Genomic DNA, 20,155 nt, shown 5'->3' on the forward strand with positions numbered 1-20,155 from the left:
TTGTACTCACAGCACCTACTTGAGGTGTTATAGACATTGTTAGCACCTGTTGGGAATCTGAAACTGTGAAACCCTGGATTTTTGGGTGAGGGTGGTGAAAGTGTGGTACATAGGTGCTGTATGAACTTAATTCCATAGTTGAAATATGCACATGCAGCACCACCAGAAACCACATTCTTCTGCTTTCCCCCCACCCAAAATGTTCAGGGTCGGAATCCATGACAGACTTCTGTAGCCCTCCACTCAGGTGGGTACAGCTTCAAGGGCTTGGCAGATCAGCCCCTATACCCATTGTGTAGGGGAGACTAGGTACAGCAAGAAATGTGTGGCAACAGCTGTTTGGAAGGTTGGGCCTCAATTCCTTGTCCTCTCTGCTGAGACTGCTACTTTGGTTGCAGCCATAAGCAGTGATCACTTTTTGGGCTGCTCTGTTTTGGAATAAGCTTGAATGCTCACCTTCATTCTAACTGCACTAGTATCTGTATCACAGTTAACTGTTCTGCTGCAGATACCCAAGGGGAGGAAAATAGTGATGTGAGGAGAAGGGACCTTGGCCGGATAACCTGTTGACTGACTCTGCTAAAGATTAATACCATGATAGCACTTTCTCCCCTTAGCTATTATGGTACATGTTCCAAATGCTGAGATGTTAATTGAAACTGGAAAAGTGAGAGGCCCAGGAAGGAGTTTTGCTTCTATACAGCTCAGTAACTTCCTAGGACTAAATGTCATGGTCCTCTTTTGCTGTTTCCTTGGCCTTGAAATTTGCTGCTGTATATTCACAGTTCTGTGTGATAATCAGGGTTCTGGGTTTTCTGTTTGCCATGGAAAAATGCAGTTTTTCCCTTTTTAAAGGAGAAAATAATTGATTTTCTATTTCAGAGGCGAGAAACCTGCGAAACTGTGGGCTTCCCCTTGCAGGCTGGCTGAGTTCCAGCCTGCAACAGGGAGCAGGGGGGTGGGGGGGGCATGGGGTGCCATGTGCATGTGCAGGCACACATGCACCTACATGGCAACCAGGCAGTATGGTGGAAAGCAGTTCCTACAGCTTCCTGCAGGTACGCCTATGAAACTGGAAGGAAGGCATGTGCCTTCCCACAGGAGGTGGGACCCAGCATAGGAGGGAGTGCTGCACCACCATAGCCGCTGAGCAGAGGTGCCCCTGCCCTCCCAGTAGCAGTGGGGACAGAACTCCATGTCACCTCCACTGACTGGTGGCCATGGTGGTGCAGCAGCTCTCCCACCCGCGCTGGGTCCCGCTTGCTGGGCTGCAGAGTGCCTGGAGCTGGTCTGGCCAGGCTACAGCCCTATGTCTTGTGCCCACACCCCCTACCTTGCTTGCACACTGGGAGGCTGGGGGTGGAACAGGTTGGGAGCGAAGGGCACTGTCAGGGCCAAGGAGCTGTTGCACGTGCATATTCCAACTGTGGGATTAAGTTCATAGAGCACCTACGTACCACAATTTCACTACTTGCACCCATAAATCCATGGTTTCAGAGTTTCAGATTCCCAACAGCTGCTAACAATGTTCAGCATGAAAAATTTATGCAGAGGCCTAAAGTCCAGGCTACACGCAGATTTGCACTAAAACAAATTTTAAACAATTTTAACTATGCTAGTGCAAACTCTTGCATCACCAGGATTTTCAAACTGGTATAAAAATAATTTGAATCAAATTTAGCTTTAGTGGTAGGATTTAGGGATGTTAATTTATACCCGTTTCCAAAGCAATTTTAGCTGGAAACTGCAGTGGGACAAGAGTAGGGAGTGAGGGACACTGCCAGGGCAGAGGGAGCTGTGGCTTGGGAGCAAGGGGCAGGGGCAGGGCACCAACATATCAGGGATGCTTAGCACCATAAAGTAACAGGGTGGAACAGCTGTAGCTGGGCCTGCATCCCGGTGCGTGAAAGGGGTAGGGGGAACTCTGATTTTCCATGATAGAAAAAAAAATCAAATGCCAAAATATATAGGTATTTAGAATTTATTATAATGATTGAGGCACTGGTAGGCTCCCAAATTGCTTTAACATTGTAAATGTATCAAGAAAACATTGTGTTCAACTGATACCTATATGCATAGTGGCGTTTCATTTTAATCATGGAAAAATGTGTGGATTTGGGGGTTTTAATTGGAGAAGTCATGATTTTTAAACAGAGAAAACCAGGACCAGTTTTGATGATGCATATGCTTTGGACTTCAAGTGATTTACAGTCCTTTGTATTAAGAACCCATTTTAAAATGTGGGTAGTTAAGTGTTAGAGTTGCAAAACTGGTGAAGAGCTTAATATCAGCTCATCAGTTTGTTTTAAAGGGTTGAGTACAACCCTGCCAACAGACATGGTAATGTGACTCTGTTGCAGTGGGCCTCTGCGAGAGTAGATAAAGAATAGCTCTTGTTCAGAGCCTAAGCTCACTAACTACACCTTGCCATTGCAGTGTACATGATAGTGTTTTCAGTTAAAGCAGTTTCTTGGGGGATTAATTGCTTAACAGTGTTAAGCTAATGGCTTTAGGGAGTTTATCTATATTTCTCAAAAGTGTCACTCCCTCCTACTCTATAATATGGTCACTAAATGAAATCCACCCTATCTTTATCTATTTGTGCAGTCTTTGCATCTAGTTCTATTATTTTAGAGCCCTAATATACTGCTTAAGGAGTAACAGCAATTTTAGAAGGTGAACTAACTGCTTTTTGTATATGCTAATGATGATCTTGGAAGATTCACCAATACAAGTGCAGAACACACTTGCTTTAAAATAGCTTGAAAAATGCTTTCAGCCTGAGATGTAACGTTTTGGAACTTTCTGAACTCCTGTCTAATGCTCGTACTTCTGTTATGTGGAGCACTAAGCTGTGCAGCACTGATAATTGCAGACTGTTCCCTTGAGTTGTTAATTGTCTTGTTTGACAGCATGCAAGGCAGTAGGTAGCAACACTATGCAATTCTTCCTTTCCTTTCCAAACAGAGGAATAATTTGCTCTGTAAATCAGTAAGAAATGATGTGTTTCATTTTGAGAATACCATATTTCACCCGAATCCAAGACAACTTTGAATTTAAGATGACCTCCCATAATAATTAGATTCCACACATGGAACATTTTAAAATTTTGTTTTATTTATTCTAAACAGTCCTGGTGACAAAAAACAACAAGCTGTAAGTTCAACAAGCATTACTTTAATCTATCTTAGGTTCTGTCCAGGAAATCCTGGCAAGTCCCACTCCTTTTTTAGACTTGCAACTTAAGACTAGTCTCCTTCACATGTATCTTCACTCCCATTCTCTTTGCTGTTGTCTTCACTGCTTTTTTTCCCCCCTTATTCCAGTGCAGGAGGGATGGGGGCCCTCACTGATTCACTGTTCTCTGCCTAACTCCCTGTGTCCCCTCACCTGTGGTATCTAGCCACACCTTGTCTCCATCCCATCATGGTTTGAGAGGCAATGTGCTGCAACCCCTCCTTTGATAAATCCTGGATCCACCCATGACTTCAGGTACTGCATTTTCACCTGATAACTTGATTCTAAAGCAAAGCTTTGTTTTCCCCATGTTGGAAGTTGGGGGAAAACCTCATCTTGGAACTGAGTAAATACAGTTTTACTGTATCAAATAGCAATAATTTATGCCAGAGGTCAAACTGTGGTCTACAGACCACCACTGGTCCGTGAGCTCCATTCACGTGGTCTGCAGAAAGGATGCAGAACAATTGAGAATACCTGTATATGTAAAGTAAGACTACTGATATTAAAATCTGAGTTGTGTGCTTTGATTTGTATAACAAAAAAAAGTTTATTAAGTGGTCTGCCAAGACCCTCAGCAATTTTCAAGTGGTCCGCAAAAAAAAAAAAAAAAGTTTGAGAACCACTGATCTATGTTACAAATAGACTTATTTTCCTGCTTGATAGGATACTTTTGTCAGAATGTAACAGGTAATTTCTTACTGGTTTATAGAACAAATTATTCCTCTTGCTTGGAAAGGAAGGGTAGAATTCTATAGAGCAGTGCTGCGTTAGGCACGCAAGTTCCTTTCCCATCCTATATCATATGATTGTTGGTTTATGTAAAGTGACTCTTGTGCTTGTGTGTGCTGGTCTGCAGCTGTGGATACAGCAGACAGCCAAAGTTGTGAAGACCTGACCTGTACAGAAATTATTAATAATGATTTTTTTTGAGTCCATAACTTGAATTGCCTCCAAGGGGTCTGAGTACTCGTACTTTTAGAATGATGCCTCTGAAAGGTGTCATCCATAGATTTTGAGGTGTATCAATTTTGTTACCCCAAGACATGTAACAAAACTGCTTTCTTTTACTAGTGTGTCCATACACAACAGCAGAAAGATTTGGTACAGCTTATCCTGATTCTGGAGAGTGAAATGAACTATACTGGTATAAGTGTGGACATTTGAGAATTTATTAGCATAATTGCATCAGGAAAAATCATACCTATTGGCAACATACTTATCCTGGCTTAAAACCTTCTTAGTGTAGACGAGGCTAAATTAGAGTTTCTGAAGTGTTATGTTTCCAAAAGCAGTTCAGAGTTAAATGAAAGGAGCGCAGAAAAGGTGACATCCCCAACAGACTGATGCAATAAATCAGTTTTAAGTTCTGCTAACTCTGGCCTGCTTTCTGCTAATAGGCAAGTAAGATCAATCACTTGATCAAAGTACCTAGTTTATGTAACAACAGTTGAGAGAGGGAGCCAGAATAGCATGCCAACAATATAAGTCTCTTGTTTTGTACCACCCTTCATTAGTGGTGATAGGAGAGTGCACTCAAAGGCTTGTAATGTTGCAGTTTGAGCTTTGGCTGAAGTGAAGGAGGGGGTGGTGCAATTGCTTGCTGAAAATTTCACGAGCTCTGACTGCAGCCCATTGGAAAGTGATTTTCAAATCGGAGTGTTTGCAGATAAAATGATCAGCTGCTGTTTCTTTTTGTCTCTCCTCCACTGATAGCACCTCATAAATACTATATTGGTTTTCGGTATGTCCATCCTCTGACAGAAGAAGCAATTGAAGAGATGGAAAAAGATGGAGTTGAAAGGGCTATTGCTTTCACACAGTACCCACAGTACAGCTGTTCTACCACAGGTGAGTGGGTATGCAGAAGGGTGGTAGAAGGGGAAGGTAAGCAGGTTGCAAATAACCACATGACTTGAGAGACCAATCACAAGAGCCTTGTAAAAGCACTCAGCTGTGGATAAGGGCTCAACCTTTCTTTCTCTTAGAACAAGCCTTTTGGTTGGATTGTTTTAGGTCTTAACATTTAATATTCCTAGTAGAACATAGAAAACCTGGAAGATGTTATTAAGTACAAGATGTTTTCTAGTAGGAGGGAAATCTAAACTCATCATTAGGCTTCCATATCTCACAGCCCTCTCTTGAGAGATTAAGCAGTTTTACAGATCGGTAGACTGAAGTACAGCTCACCAGTGTCATGTCAAGCAAATGGCACAGCCAGAAGTGGAACCCAAAAGTTCTGACTAAGTCTCCAGCTCTAACAACCAGGGGTCATAACTCAGACATTTTTTTGGAGGGCATGGAGGGGCAGCCACTTTCAAGGGATGTTTGTCAATGGAGAACTGCCTTTAGTAGGATCCATGCTGGTTGGGTGTGAGCCTTTAATGCTGGGAAACTGGACTTCATGTGTGGGAGCAGGTACAGATTAACAAAACACTGTGCAACATGGATGTGGGACTTGCTGTTGTATTTTTTTGTTTTTTGATGGTTGTGGAATAGGCATGAATTAGTTTAATAAAGAGTTAACTGTATGCCTGATGTGACTATGTTGGGTACCTCTGCCCTAGACCCATTGCAAATGCAAACACAAGGCAGATCTCAGCCACTACCTTCCCCTATCACAGGTGAGAGTACTGTGGAACACTTATGTACATTTTCATTTATACCAAAGGTTCATGCCTCCTTAAAAAAACATTTCTCTAGGTATCTTGCGTTTTCATAGCACAAATGACTGATCACTTAATAACTGTCTGAATAAGCAGTCATTTAGCATATTGAAATAGTTTGCCATTGAAGTATTTTTGTCTGTAATGTTTTATATTCTTTCATATTTTGGCTGAGCATACAGCTAAAAAGTTCCTGCTAATGTCTGAAATCTTTGTGTTTCAGGAAGCAGCTTAAATGCCATTTATCGGTACTATAATAAAAAGGGGGAGAAGCCAAAGATGAAATGGAGCATTATTGACAGGTGGCCTACACATCCCCTTCTCGTTCAGGTATGCATTTGCATGCAAATTATTGCTTGCCATCGGTTAAATCCTTTGCTTGTTAACTGGAAAGATTGAACATGGATCCATTCAGAGACAGCTATGGCATCATCCCTCCTCATTTTGGTTCATTTTAAGATTGCTGCCAGAATTCAAGGATTTTGGTTGCAGTCTGGCTGGACAGCAGTGTCAAATGATTGTTGTATAAAATTTACACATTTACGTGTGTGTGTGTCTGTGTAAATTTAAACAGCTGGATGCTTGACTTGAATTGGATGAATACAGGAAAATAGAATTTCAAGCAATTTCTTTGCTTTGCCAGCTTGAATGAATATGTGTTCCAATAAAGAAAATACTTATGCCAAGTTTTTTTCTTTCTGGATATATATTGTTCCTTTAAGGCATTGATACATTTCCAATAAGAAGTGCAGAAGTGAAATATGAAAAAAATGTTTTTCATCAAGTCTCAATTTCTAACAAAATGCAAGCTTCTTAGCTTTGGAATATGCTGAATTTATATGCTAGATAGACACTGCCTTGTATCCAGATTTAGATTTGTTTCAAAGTTTAAAAAAAATTTTTAGAAGAAAAGGAATATTTCATTTTGATTGTGGTTCACAGTACTCAAGTTTCTGATGTGCCATGTCCTAAATAATAGGAGGCAGGCAGTGTAGTTGGAATTCATGGATATTGGCCTTTCCTATTGACTTCCATGATAGCAACATCAGGACAGCCTTCAGGAAGTTGGAGAATTTGACTGTGGAAGGAGACATTTTTAGCTTTAAAAAAGTGGAATGCCTCTGAGAGGTGGGAACCTGGCCTCAAAAGCAGTTGTAACGGAACTGCTTAATGTTAGAGGCATTCTGTATTGGTTTTTTTTTTTTTTGGAGAATGCCCCCTTTTCAGGTAAGAGACATTGGAGGAGTTTGAGGAAGTGGAGCAGGAGCTATTCTTCTTTGCCTTTGCTTGTTTTCATGTTTATTTTTTGGTGTGTTTTAGTTTTAGTTTTGGGTTGTTTTCTTTTCTTGCTCTTGTCCAGGGTATGATTGAGGGAAACAGAGAAAACAGTCTGCAAAGCCAAGGACTCCTCATGATAGTTGTCTGTATGTCAGATTGGGGGTCTCACCCCTTGGAGGTGTCCCTCTTTCATCCACTGAAGTACCTCAGTGGAGTTTATGAATGGTGCTCTCCATTAGTACGACTGTATGTGTATATGTACATTTTTTGTAAGCTGGCCAGCTTGTGTTTCTCCAACCCCCTGGGAGACTCAGTGAAGTGCTGGATCAGCCCCTGACTCTACCCTTAGAACAGGAATTCACCATGCATAAGCCATTGAGACAGCATCTTTTCCATTCTTTGTAGTTCCTTACTATCCAGCCATGTCTCTGTAACACCAGGCCTTTTCAGTCATTGGTATGAATCTGAGGCCAGAACTTGTTACTTTTATCTTTCATGGGAGAACGGGAACTTTTTTTCAGGCCTTGCTTAACTGAAATAATTTGTCATCCCATGACATCTTCTCTCACTTTGAGACTGGATAAACAGCTCAGGGAGCTGAGCATTCTGAAGGATGGGTGCTCGTCTCTGGAATGTGTTCTCCATGTTGCTTCAGCCGATTCCTAGTTTGTCACCCACTAGGGTACGCTCTCTCTTTATGCAACACTCTCTCTGTCAGCAGCTTGGCTGATAATATTTGAGGAAAGATCTATCAGTTTGCTGTATAATATTCGATTTGTCTACATAACTGAAATACTAGGGGGCTGATGCAGAGTTCATCCAGAGCCTTTGCACTGACTTGGGTTTTGGATTAGGTGCTATTGTTCATTATTTGATGAGTATTTTACTTTAAACACTATTGCTCAAACTCTTACTTAGGCTGTCTACTAAAAAGAGAATATTTTGCAGTATCATTAGAAGTTTATATGATGGCCTAGAGCAAAGAAGCTGGGCCCCAGGCAATTTATGTATATTCCCTTCAACAGACTGGTGTCTTTCAGCAGACTGTTGTATATCTTCTGTCTTTCTTTTTGTTTAACAGTGCTTTGCAGACCACATACAGAAAGAACTGGATCTGTTCCCACCAGAGAAAAGGAAAGAAGTTGTGATCCTTTTCTCAGCTCACTCACTTCCAATGTCTGTAAGTAACATGGAGTTGCAGCTCACGGTGTTAATCTTCAGGATCACCCTATGGGTCTGACGGACTATATCGCCAACACAGCTGAGAGATTAGAGTAGTGTGGCACTTGTAGATGAGCCTTGTACTGCTACACACACTTACCTGCCATGACACAGAACCCACTCATATGTTCAGTGCTTTGAAATGGTGATATCTGTGGGTGGGTGGGGAGAAAGGAAAGTGTATTTTCTCATTTTTCAGAAAATCACTCTTCTTTAGAGCAGTGGTTTTAAACTTTTAGACCGGGTCAGGCAATTATTTCGGCTGGAGGGCTGCTTACCGAATTTTGGCAAGCTGTCAAGGGCCACATAGGTAGCCCTGCCCCTTGACAGGTGCCCCGCACCCTGGTCACCATCTTGTGACCAGAAGCACCACCCCCTTACCCCTGTCCTTTGCCACCAGAAGTCCCTCCCCTTGCCTCCAGAAGTACTCCTTTCAGCAAGGGGTTTTGCCATCTCAGAAGCAGAAAAAGTGATCATCTACAACATTCATTAATTTGATTAAAAAAAAATGTCCTGATTTACATGTTTGTGTAGTGTACGCAGAGGTGACTGTACAATAGCTTAAAATGAAGTCTTATTCTTTTATATTGTGGGGGGTGGATTTAGGTTTTTGGGGGCTGTGGATGTGGGGGGGAGGATGGCTGGGGTGTATGTATGGCAGTGCGAGGGGAGGTGTAGGTGCATGTTTATGGAGGGGTGTGCATGTAGGACTCACCCTATGAATGAACACTCACACTCACTACTTCTGTGCCTGCAGACATGCACATACTCTACCCCTGTGCCTGCCGACATGCACGTGCACACATACGCACCCCTACCAGCGCAATCCCATGCTCCGCAGTCCGGGGACACAGCCTGGAGCCACAGCCAGGTGGTGCTGGAGCAGGGCAAGGGCAGGAAAGCAGGGAACTGGGTGGAGGTGGGTGGGACTGGGCTGCTCAAGCCTGCAAACCTGGTAAGGACTCCCTCTGGGTCCTACTGCCCCTGTCTCCAGCCAGCTTTGAGAGGGAGCCAGGGAAAATAAATATTAATTTACTAAATTTTTTAAGGGCTCCTCAGGCCAGATAGAATGGGCCAGATCTGGCCTGCAGGCTGTATTTTGCCAGTCCCTGTTTTAGACCCAAGGCATCTCTGGGTAGACTCAAAGCATGACTTTAACTTGTGAATTGCATGGCATCCCATTTCAAAAGCTAGTTTATTACACTGCTTACCTTCTTGCAGGGGGGCTAGGTAGTGGGGATAGGGGAATAGTCAGGCAGGGCCTGAGACTGCACTTTTCTGCTTATTTCCTAACACTTCCCAACACCCTTCAGAGGCTCTCTCTACACCCTGGTTGAGAATCACTGCCATAGAGGAATTGAACTAGAAACTTTGTATGGTTCTATTAGCCCATTAAGAGTGGGTGACTTGAATGCAGTGGACTATTAGTATCAGCTTAAATGCAGTGGCTTCTTACAGGTTTGTTGTTTTTTTCAAAAGAATGTGATGCCCAAATGGCATTTTTTATACCAGTTGAAGCTATAGCATCTATCTGTGTTTGAAGGATACACAGTTTTGCTACAGTATTTCTTATAAGTCTGTCTCTTTTCTATCCATGTCAATTAGAAAACACTTTGAACAATAATACTTTCTAGGCCAGGATTTTCATAGTTTTGTCATATGCTTTGTGACATGCTTCATCTTTGGGTCTTGTCTACTTTGAGTAGTTTTTAGCTGTTGCTGCAAATACCCATGTTTATAGCCACAAGTTCACTGCGGTAGCAGAAATTCTCAAAAGCCTGTTCAGCCAGTGTAATTCCATTTTTTTTCTTTTTCTTTCTCTTTCTAGTGGCTTATTCATACCTTGAACTTCTGTGCTTTATGTTCAAAGTGTGCATTTTTGTATCTTTTCTGAAATCCCACTTCATATTGTAGGGGTATAGGTTGTAGCTGTGTTGGTCTAAGGACATAGGCAGACAAGGTTGTTTGAGTCAATCTGATATCTTTTATTAGACCAGCTTAAATAGTTGGAAAAATTCTTCTTGGCAAGCTTGTGGGTACACATACCCTTCATCAGGCTGAGGAAGCATCTGCAGTTGGTGTGTGCTCCTTTTCTTTACTATTCATTCCATCCAGGAGGAGTACACATCAACTGCAGACACTCCCTCAGCCTGACAAAGGGTATTTGTACCCAAAAGCTTGTTAAGAAGAATTTTTTGAACTATTTGAGTTGATCTAATAGAAGATTTACCCAAAGAACCTTGTCTGGGTTCATATTGTATGCATCAACCACATGGTAGTGAAGAAACTAGTCTTGCCTGACAAAACTAAATAGTGTTGAGACTTTGTTGTCACTTCAAGTTAAGGGGAAGCTGTCACAAGCAGGTGGTGGGGTTTAAACTGCATTCACTATTCTAAAGCCATCCTGGTGGGTGTCAGAGCTAAAGTGTAATCTGTGGACATTTATTCTGCTGTTTCTTAGCCCTAAAATCAAGTTCGTAGGAATATGCTGCCATCTAGTGGTAAACAGCAAAAGACATTTTGGGACATCAGAGAAATTATTTGTATTAGGGTAGTGCCTAGAGGCCCAAGAGAGATCTGGCATCCTTTGTGCTATGTACTGAATAAACTTTTAGTGAGAAACAGTTCCTTCCCACAGGAGCTTGCAGCATAAACAGCTGAGACAGACAAAGGAAAGTATTGGTACAGAGCAATGAAATGATTTCTTCAAGGACACACTTGTTCAGTGGCTGGGCCTGGGATAGAACCCAGGAGTCCTGAGTCCCAGCCCCGATTCTCCTACATATTCTTTGCAGAATGACCAAGGGAAACAAGCAAGAGGATTCTACTTTGATTTTTACCTAGACCATTAAGAATTGGCAACCCTCATCCTGTTGGCCATCCATGAAGTCATTGGGCACTGATGGGAATAAGGTGGAAAACCTGGTGATAGTGGCAAGTCATGCATATTCCCTGTGCCTCTATTTTATAGATGATAAAACTTAATTATCAATCTCAAAGCATATTACAGATTTTTATATGTAATGTACTATGAGATCCTCTGGGAAATAACTATGTATGTGCACTGTGTGAAATGTGCAAATTTCTTAACTGAAAGAGAACAACTTGTGACTTCAGCAGCTTGAAAAATTTGTATCAAATCACTAGGGGAGAAGTAAGTATTCTTTACAGTAGCCAACTAAACCTATTCTCTTTCACTGTAATTTTGAAATTCCAGTAAAATAATTCAATGAGTAATTCAGAGTTGTGTTCTTTGAGGTGTATGTAATGTTTTCTGTGTACTGCACCTCTAGGATTATATGGCCTTTGTCTTCTGAACACATTTTGTTCCTTTGAACTAATATTTTTAAACCAGTTTTCAGAGGTACCTTGTGCATTAGAAAGAGGGAACTTTCACTCAGAGAATGCAAGGTTGATATTTCTGTGTCGCAGGTCGTGAACCGCGGTGATCCATACCCTCAAGAGGTGGGAGCTACTGTCCAAAGAGTCATGGAGAAGCTGAAGTATTCCAACCCTTACAGACTTGTTTGGCAGTCCAAAGTAAGTTAACAGATTGCAATGCCACCTGGCCCTTAGTCATCGATATGAGGAGGATCTTTTTCCCAAAACTTTGTGCAAGTCTCATCCTGTTTCTCTTGCTTTCAAGAAGCATCTCTGTTACTATAGTTTGTCACTTTTGGGGTCTTTGGTTTTGTCTTTTGTAACTATTCCAGAGCCACTTAAAGCTCATGTTGCTCACAAGTATTAATGCATTATCTCCATAGATTTTTATCATAGATCCAGACACTTCAGCACGTAGTAGTAGTAGTAGTAATAATAATAATATCATCAGGTGGTGGATATTTTTCTTATCAGGAGGTAGAAACTATTATGTGATGCTTGCTCAAATTTCTGTCCAAGGTAGCTTATATGATAATATGCACTATAAGTGCTAGAGGCTAATCCATGCAAGCTTCATTTTTTGGGTAGGTAGTGCAAAGCAGGTTGGTTTTTTGTTTTGTTTTTTTTTCTTCCTGAATACGTGACTGCTGCAAACTCTATCTGATATCAAGGAACTTTAATCCTCATCAGAATTTTGTAGCGGCATTAACTTATATTTTTCAAATGAGTTACGTTTTAGGGAGGCAAAGGTTTGTTTTAAAGCCAGGAAGTAGCAAGTCAGTTTATTATGGTGACCTGGTATCAGATATTGCTTGGATTTAAAGGGATGTTACATCTTACTCTGAGAATGGTCAAATCCTTCCAAGGCAAGTTACTTTTGTGCAAAGCTGCAGTCTTTTAGTAGAACTGAAAACGAAATAAACTTGTTTTATAACCAAACCCCCTCCCCCCAGGGAAATGGCCCAGTTAAAATAAAAACAATAAAATCCACCCTGACTTGCACATGTGGCTTACTTTGGGTAAATACAACCTCCTTGTCAGAATGGTAGTGTTAGAGTTAGAATAGAGGGGTTTGTAATCTTCATAAAAATGTAGGAGTTGGAGTGGGGGAAATATTGTTATAAAAAACAAGGAATGGATTAATTTGATTGTTTAATTAAAATTATGCCCTTGCAGTCTGGTTTAAGGTAAGAACATCTTTTTGTAGAAATGAGTTTGATCAATTTCTGAGGGTTTTTTTCCCCTCCCTTTTTTTATAGGTAGGACCAATGCCGTGGCTTGGTCCACCAACAGATGAAGCTATTAAAGGACTCTGTGAAAGGGGAAAGAAGAATATTTTGTTGGTTCCAATAGCATTTACTAGTGACCACATTGAAACACTCTATGAACTGGATATTGAATATGCACAAGGTGTAGCTAATGAGGTAAGCCCATGACAGCGCTCATAACTTCTTGGGCAGATTTGCTCCCAAATTCTTTTTTTTTTTTTTTCTCTCTAGCTCTGTTTTTACACTTCAGTGGTTTTGGCCCAGTTCTCTTTTGGTGTGAATCAAGACTTAATCTGAACTGGTTTAAAAAAAAAAGTAACATATTTCAGTAAAGTAAAATTGAGTGTATAATTAGACCATTTTGTATTTTAACTTTTCAAGGTAAATGGTTAGTATCTTCATCTGTAAACTAGGATTCAAAATGTAGAAAAAAGTTATTGGGTTTAATATATTAATTTTAGGGGCAGCTTCTAAATGATATAGAAGTGATGTCTCTAAGAACTGCAGATTTTTTTTTTCTATCAAATGTTACTTTCTTTTTCTTCCTTTGTTTTGATACAGTGTGGAGTTGAGAACATCAGAAGAGCTGAGTCCCTTAATGGAAATCCATTGTTTTCCAAGGTATTCAGATTGTTCTGATTGCTATTACTATTACAGAGTGATCCTCTGGAAAGCCTCAGAAGATTATGGGTTTCCTACCATGCTGTTAACTTTGAAAATAGACAAGGAATTCTTATACCTTATAGTCTACGGAGGATAACTACTTTTCTTTGTCACTTTTAACTAATCTTAATTTTTGCTTTGATAAAATTGTATATGAATAATGCTTAAAAACCATTTTCACATTATAGCTTTTGATCTGGCTAATAAGTTAGTTTGGTAATACGTTGTGGGTTTGTGGGCAGGAGTGGAGGGAGTTCTTTTTCTTTTTTTTCTTTTTGCACCCAGCTTATTCTTTTTTGCTTTTTAATATTCTCTCTTTTTTTTTTTTAGGCACTCGCAGACTTGGTCTGTTCACATATCCAGTCAAATGAAATATGCTCCAAGCAATTAACCCTCCGTTGTCCACTTTGTGTAAATCCTGTCTGCGGGGAGACAAAAGTCTTCTTCACTAATCAACAGCTATGATACACAGTCCCCACCCCACAGACTGTTTGGACCATGGCTCATGTAATAATAATTTTGGATTATGCAAGAACATCACCAAACAGTGCAGCACTGCAGACAGCAGAAATAATGCATACAGACCAAACTGTTCTTTCTGTTACACTGCTCCAGCCTATTGGTTTCAATAGTGTTGGACTCCTGTAACAGAGGAGAGTTTGAACTGGAATATTTTTTTAATATGAGAGGTATGGATGAAAGGGAAGGAGAAAAGGGCTTGATCCTGTGAGATGCTGAGACCTCAGCTTCTTTCAGCCTTATGAGTTGGTAGGGTTCAGCATTTCATAGCATGAACCCAAAAGTAAAGCACTAAAACTAGCAAACCTTGGATACAAATTGGCATCTAAGTCTCTTTGCAGGGACTTCTTTATGCACTTATGAATACATTGACTTCAGCCTTCTAGTTAGTATAATTTTTTTTTTTTGCTTCCGATGCATTATTGCCACCACCATTGCCAGTTATCTGTTCTTAGACGGACATTTTCAGATGGGTTTTGATGATCAAGTGACTTCTGATTCTTTTTAAAATACCATGTACCTTTTTAACAACATAAATGATTTGTATGGTTTTCCCAAAAGAAGAGGATCTGCTGAAGCCCAGACTGGCTTGGGGGCAAAATTGTTTACATTTTCTTGAAACTTTCTCATTATCTGCAGGAAACTGCCTAAGAAGAGCAAAAAATGAAAGAAAAACTCAGAACTGGGCTATTTTTTTTTTTTTTTTTTTTTTTTTGAGCATTTGCAGCTTAATAGAGTTATGGAACCCCCATTTCCCCCAACAGCTGGCGGTATGGTATGGCTGGTTGCAAGGGTTTTCTGGGTGTGGAGACAAACAGATGCATGTGGGGAGATGATTTAAAAAAACAAATTTTTTTTGGCTGGGGTGCTGTTTTTTTTCCAAAAGGGCTTTTTATCTGTTGTCAAGCAAATTCAGAAAGTTGAGGCGACTCCCTGTCGGAGGGTTTATAGATCTGCTGTGTGCTTTCCGCCGTGTCGCAACGTTGTGGTTTTTGTGGGAAACTCTCTGGAGCTGCGTAGGTGCAATTGATCCAGTTTAATTCATGTCATCAATTTAAAACCCAAATGATGTATTATGAGAAATTTACATTGTGGTGGGTGACTGGGAAGGGGGAGCCGCCTGTCCCTCATACTTGCAGCAGCCAGAAATGAAATAGGGCTCATAAATTCTCTAGCCAGAAATGGAATAGGGCATGGTGTATCCCCTGGGCCGTTGTTGGGTCTCGTAACCACTTCTGGCTAAATTGCTAGCTGTTAGCAGTGGGCATTTGGGCACACCAGAAATGTGGAATCAAGCCCTAGGTTTATTCTACAGAACCTCTGTAAATTTAAACCCTTTTAACTCTGGCACCAGGACTGGAGACAAACTGTCTCTGAATGGAAAGGAACCTAATGTCTCAGCTGCTGACCAGCACAGCATTTCTCATTTGGGGCTTGAAATAGGTTCAGAGCAGAGCTCTTGCAGAGCCTGGATTAGCATCCCCTTCGTCGCGAGAGCCTTTCACTCCAGGGCAGGATGAAGCCCATTTGGTGGAGGAAAGGCATTGGTCTGAGCTGTCAGCTTCCAAATGTTTACACTGAGTAATTAGCATTGAGATGCTGCAGGCCTGTTGCAGTTTGTTCTAACCCAGGCAGATGTTCCTTAAATTGATGAATCATCTCATCATAAGGCGTGGAGGGGGAGGGGCAGTGCTGACACTGAGTTTCAATTGCCCAGGTAGTTATGAGGTTTGCACAGTTTGTGCTTCTGATCTCCAGGGGATTTTTAAGGAGAATTTCTTTAGGATTTTTAAGGTGATCCCAGGACTTTTGCAAAAACTTGTCTTATTCTTTCTTTGTTTGGAAGAGTTGGTGTTCAGGGTGCTGGAGAACTAATGCTATTGTTATGTTTGAGCCAATAGGCCAGATTAGAGTGTGAGGATAGGTGAGCTGCATCTACCTGCCTCAGCCAGGTCCTCTGTGCCAAAGGAGGCTGCTTCCACTGCCTCTGTTCCTTCCTTTCTTGCTGGAATGCCCTGTGCCGAGGCAGATGCTGGGGTTAAACCTTTGTAGATGCCAAGGGAACTGAAACCACTCTCTTTATGTAAGTTTTAATTTTCAACCATTAGGCTCCACCTCACTCCGTACTATCCGGCCAGTGGTTTTGTACAACAGAACCCAGATGCTTTGTAGGTCAGATTCCTTACCCCTTGAACTGATATGGGTATCTTGGCTGCATGAGATTTGTGAGATGATCTAGCTGTTTCCTGTAATTTAGGGTTTCTCTAGGCACTGCTGCTCTTATCACAGATTACTGCTAAACTCCGATGAGGGGGGAAGCAGCCAATAGCTGAGTAGTTCATCCTTAATTCAGCAAGCTACTGTGAACTGAACAGGGTGTGAATCAGCCAGACATGAATGATCCCAGGTTCTACTGCATATTTTCTAGACAGCATGACAAACTTCAGGTGATACTTTTCCTTTCTTCTGTATGTTGGCCTACTGGCCTTTTTATTTACTTAACACAGTCTATGCACTGCATAGACAAAGCTTTGTCTCTCCAGGAGCTCTGATTTGCCTTTTATATTCCTTCATTCCAAGTTAAAGAGTTTGGGGTTTTTTCTGTGCAGGAGTGAGAGGGTTCATTGAACTCCTAATGCCTCCTGAGCTTCATGGGTCTTTAGTGTTATATATTCCTGTTCTCCTTTTCATCCCTTTCCTTACACCTACTGATCATGCTGATGAGAGAATATAGACCTTCAAGAACCAGTTACTGCTTTTTGGTGGAATTGATGGAAGTGACCCAAGTGGGTCATTCAGCAATATTCTGCCCTAAGGTGGGAAGGTCTTTGGCCACATTTGGTGAATCAGAACAAGGAGTGCACAGTAGGAGTAGATTTGTCTCCATTGCCACTTCTCCAACTGCGACTGATTAATAGAACGCAATGTATGCATAACGTTTTCCTACCAATTCCCCTTTCTTCTAAAGGTCTTGAAGAATACATTGGCTTTTGGGTATTGTTTGTGACCTGCACAACTGGATATTCACCCCAAGTTGGAAACTGAAGACCAATACGAACATCGTAACGCAGTAAAAATGATTGGCTTTTTATTTTCATATTGGAGAAGGGTGAGGAATTAGCTAGCACTAATTATGAGGCATTAATGCATTATTCCCAGTAATAGGCTGTATTTAAAGTTGACTTTTATGCAGGCTAACCACAAGTGAACTAATTAACAAACCTGTTTAGGGTATTGTTGCTATTGGCACATTGTGTAGTAATCACTAATCACTTAATTTTCCAGCTTTTAGCAGATGAATCCTGACTCAATGATTTGGTAGGCCTTTTTCTCCCCCTCTTTTTAGTTAACAGAGAATATAGTGTCACTCTCTCTTCTATTTAACACATTATTTTGTCTGAGAGAATTCAGCAGAGCATTACAACTCTAATTAAAAAAAGCATTATGGTTACCTACCTATGACCTTTTTTGTAGATGGTGCAATATTTTCTTGCATTAAAAATATAAATGTGAGAGGAGAAAAACTGATGATGTGAATTCTGCTGTAGACAAAATACGATCAGAGTGCACATTTTAGTAGAAAATCTGAGTATGGTCACAATGAGTTTTTTTGGGAACCTCACATTTGTATGCCTTGTCCTCATCTTACTGCTCTAATGTTCTGTATCCTCTGTGGCTTGCTATTAGGAGACTTGTCTTATATTTTGGTAAACTTTTCTGCATTTGGTTTGCAGCTGAAGCAAGTTGTTAGTCTGTGGTGCTGCTCACTTGGAGTCAGTTCTTGTCTGAACGTTCTGCTCTGGCTGTAGAGAAATCAGAGTTTGAAAGTGTTCAACAGTGTCCACAGACTTGAGCCTGGGAAATCTAGTTTGATTTTTAGTTGCAGGTTACACTCCTTTACAGTTCATTTGTGAAATACTTTATAGCACTTCTTTATAAAGTGTTATAATTTAATTTTGGCTTGGAAAAAATGCAGAGATGGCTGTGGGTGTAAATTTTAAAGATGGAATATCGAGATTTTGGTACCTCATCTGTTTCATTAATAAGAGCTGAGCAGCTATATCTAAGCACATGGCTCCAAAAACTGAAAGAAAAACAGCCCTTGAGCCCCGAGGAAAGAATTGGGGAAATAACCTTGTGAAACAAAGCGTTTTGTAAGAATGTGCTTGGGGTGAGGTTGTTGTTTTAAGCCTTGTGTCACTTTGCTCCCCTGTGCTTGCTCATGCACGTATTTTCTCTCAACTTATGTCTTAGGGCTCCTATACATGTGCAGGGAGGAGTGCGCAGTAATTACAGTGCGTAGGAGCAGACTCAATTAATTGAGTCTGCTGAAGTGTGCTAATTGCCGTGCTCTAGCAGGCTCCAGTGTCATGTGTATCGGTGTCCCTGTGCTGAAAAATGGCAGTGGGACACTAAAACTTGAACAAGCTTTAGTTTAAAGCACCCTGCTGCCATTTTTCAGTGTGGGAATGCTGATGCACACAATGCTTGGGGCACTTCTAATTAGCGCAGCTCTTGGAGCTGCACTAGTTAAAGCGCCCCCTACCCCCCCACCTCCTGGAGCACATCTATAAACGCCCTTAATTTCCAGCTGTATTTTAGAAAAAGGATATGGCTTCCAAAAGTGGTGCTGTAATGCCACAGTTACGTGTGTGTGTGTGTGTGTGTGTGGGGGGGTTCTTTAGTACCTAAAAAGGTGGAATCTAGGACTGCGCGAAGCTTTGCTCCCTGATTGGACTTGGTGGAGATTCGGCCTGATTTGGTGGCTGAATCTCCAAATCCAATTTGAATTGGAGGACCCTTTAATCTCTCTGAATCAAATCGGAACCCTCCGAATCGATTTGGAGAATTTCAGAAAGATTGGGCGATTCAGATATAGACACAGTTTTTAAATGTTTTTTCTACATACCTCAAGGTACCAGGCGGCTCGTGAATGCTGTGATGCTGGAGCGCGTGGAGTGTCCCACAGAAGTGCAGGGGGCTCCCCGGTGTGCTCAGCAGCAGACCCAGAAGTGGACCAGAAGCACTTCTGGTCCACATCTGGGTCCACTGGAGAGCAAGCAGAGGGGTCCCCCCCAGCTCCCCACCTGGCTCCATGATTGGTGCCTCCTGGGTTTGGGGGGCACCTTGGGTCCCCCTGAGGCTGATCACCAAGCCAGGGGGGGCAGCACACTTCCCGGTGGACCCAGAAGTGGACCAGAAGTACGTCTAGTCTGCTTCCGGGTCTGCTGCTGAGCATGCTGGGGAGCCTTGAGGTATGTAGAAAAAACATTTAAAGCTGTGTCTATGGCTGAATTGCTGATTCTCTGAATCTTCAGATTCAGATTTGTCCGAGGTGAAGACAGTGATCCGAATCAACGAATTGAATAACTAATCCCCAGTTCGGGCCAAATCCGAATTGAATAGGGCCCTTTTTGCACACCCCTAGTGGAATCTTGGCCTGCTACTAAAGGTGAAGTTTTTGCCATTTGAGTTCATTGCAGCCAGGATTTCCCCCAATATAGCCAAAAGGTCATTTTACTTCCCTCTTTACCAAACCCAGAATATTGGAACGTTACATGAACTGCAAGTCATGAAAGAGGTCATAATTTCTTTTATTATTTTTAAAAATATTTTTAACATGGATTTAAAGCAAATATTAGTATAAGAGATGGATTTTTTTAGACTGAACAAGAAATTCTGTTTAGTGTAACATTAATTCTTTCTATAATCTGATGTACCAGGTGCCATTAAAATGGATATTTGAAATTAAATTGTTTTTTGAAATAAATAATTGTGATATGTGTCTGAGTCTCTGAAGGAAGATGCTGTTCTTCATTGTCCCCTTTGTTCTCTTCTGTCCTTTTGGTGATAACTTGAAAGAATAATAAGAGGTTATTTTGGACCCACCTATTCTAGCTACAGTACTATTGGTTTTCACTA

General features: G+C 41.3%; 1 protein-coding gene across 3 annotated transcripts in view; it reads left to right on the plus strand.

Annotated features, from left to right (window-relative positions):
- FECH (ferrochelatase) overlaps positions 1-20,018 on the plus strand; it is a 41,210-nt gene extending 21,192 nt beyond the window's left edge. For all 3 annotated transcript variants that reach the window (XM_059725267.1, XM_059725268.1, XM_014593971.3), the window contains exons 5-11: positions 4,954-5,088; positions 6,127-6,233; positions 8,263-8,361; positions 11,835-11,942; positions 13,043-13,207; positions 13,613-13,672; positions 14,045-20,018. In XM_059725267.1, coding sequence (XP_059581250.1) covers positions 4,954-5,088; positions 6,127-6,233; positions 8,263-8,361; positions 11,835-11,942; positions 13,043-13,207; positions 13,613-13,672; positions 14,045-14,179 — 809 coding nt within the window. In that variant the 3' untranslated portion in view covers positions 14,180-20,018. The remainder of the gene's footprint in view (positions 1-4,953; positions 5,089-6,126; positions 6,234-8,262; positions 8,362-11,834; positions 11,943-13,042; positions 13,208-13,612; positions 13,673-14,044) is intronic.
- The last annotated feature ends 137 nt before the right edge of the window (positions 20,019-20,155 follow it).

The sequence above is a fragment of the Alligator mississippiensis genome, chromosome 3, assembly GCF_030867095.1.
Source record: "Alligator mississippiensis isolate rAllMis1 chromosome 3, rAllMis1, whole genome shotgun sequence".
Taxonomy (NCBI): domain Eukaryota; kingdom Metazoa; phylum Chordata; order Crocodylia; family Alligatoridae; genus Alligator; species Alligator mississippiensis.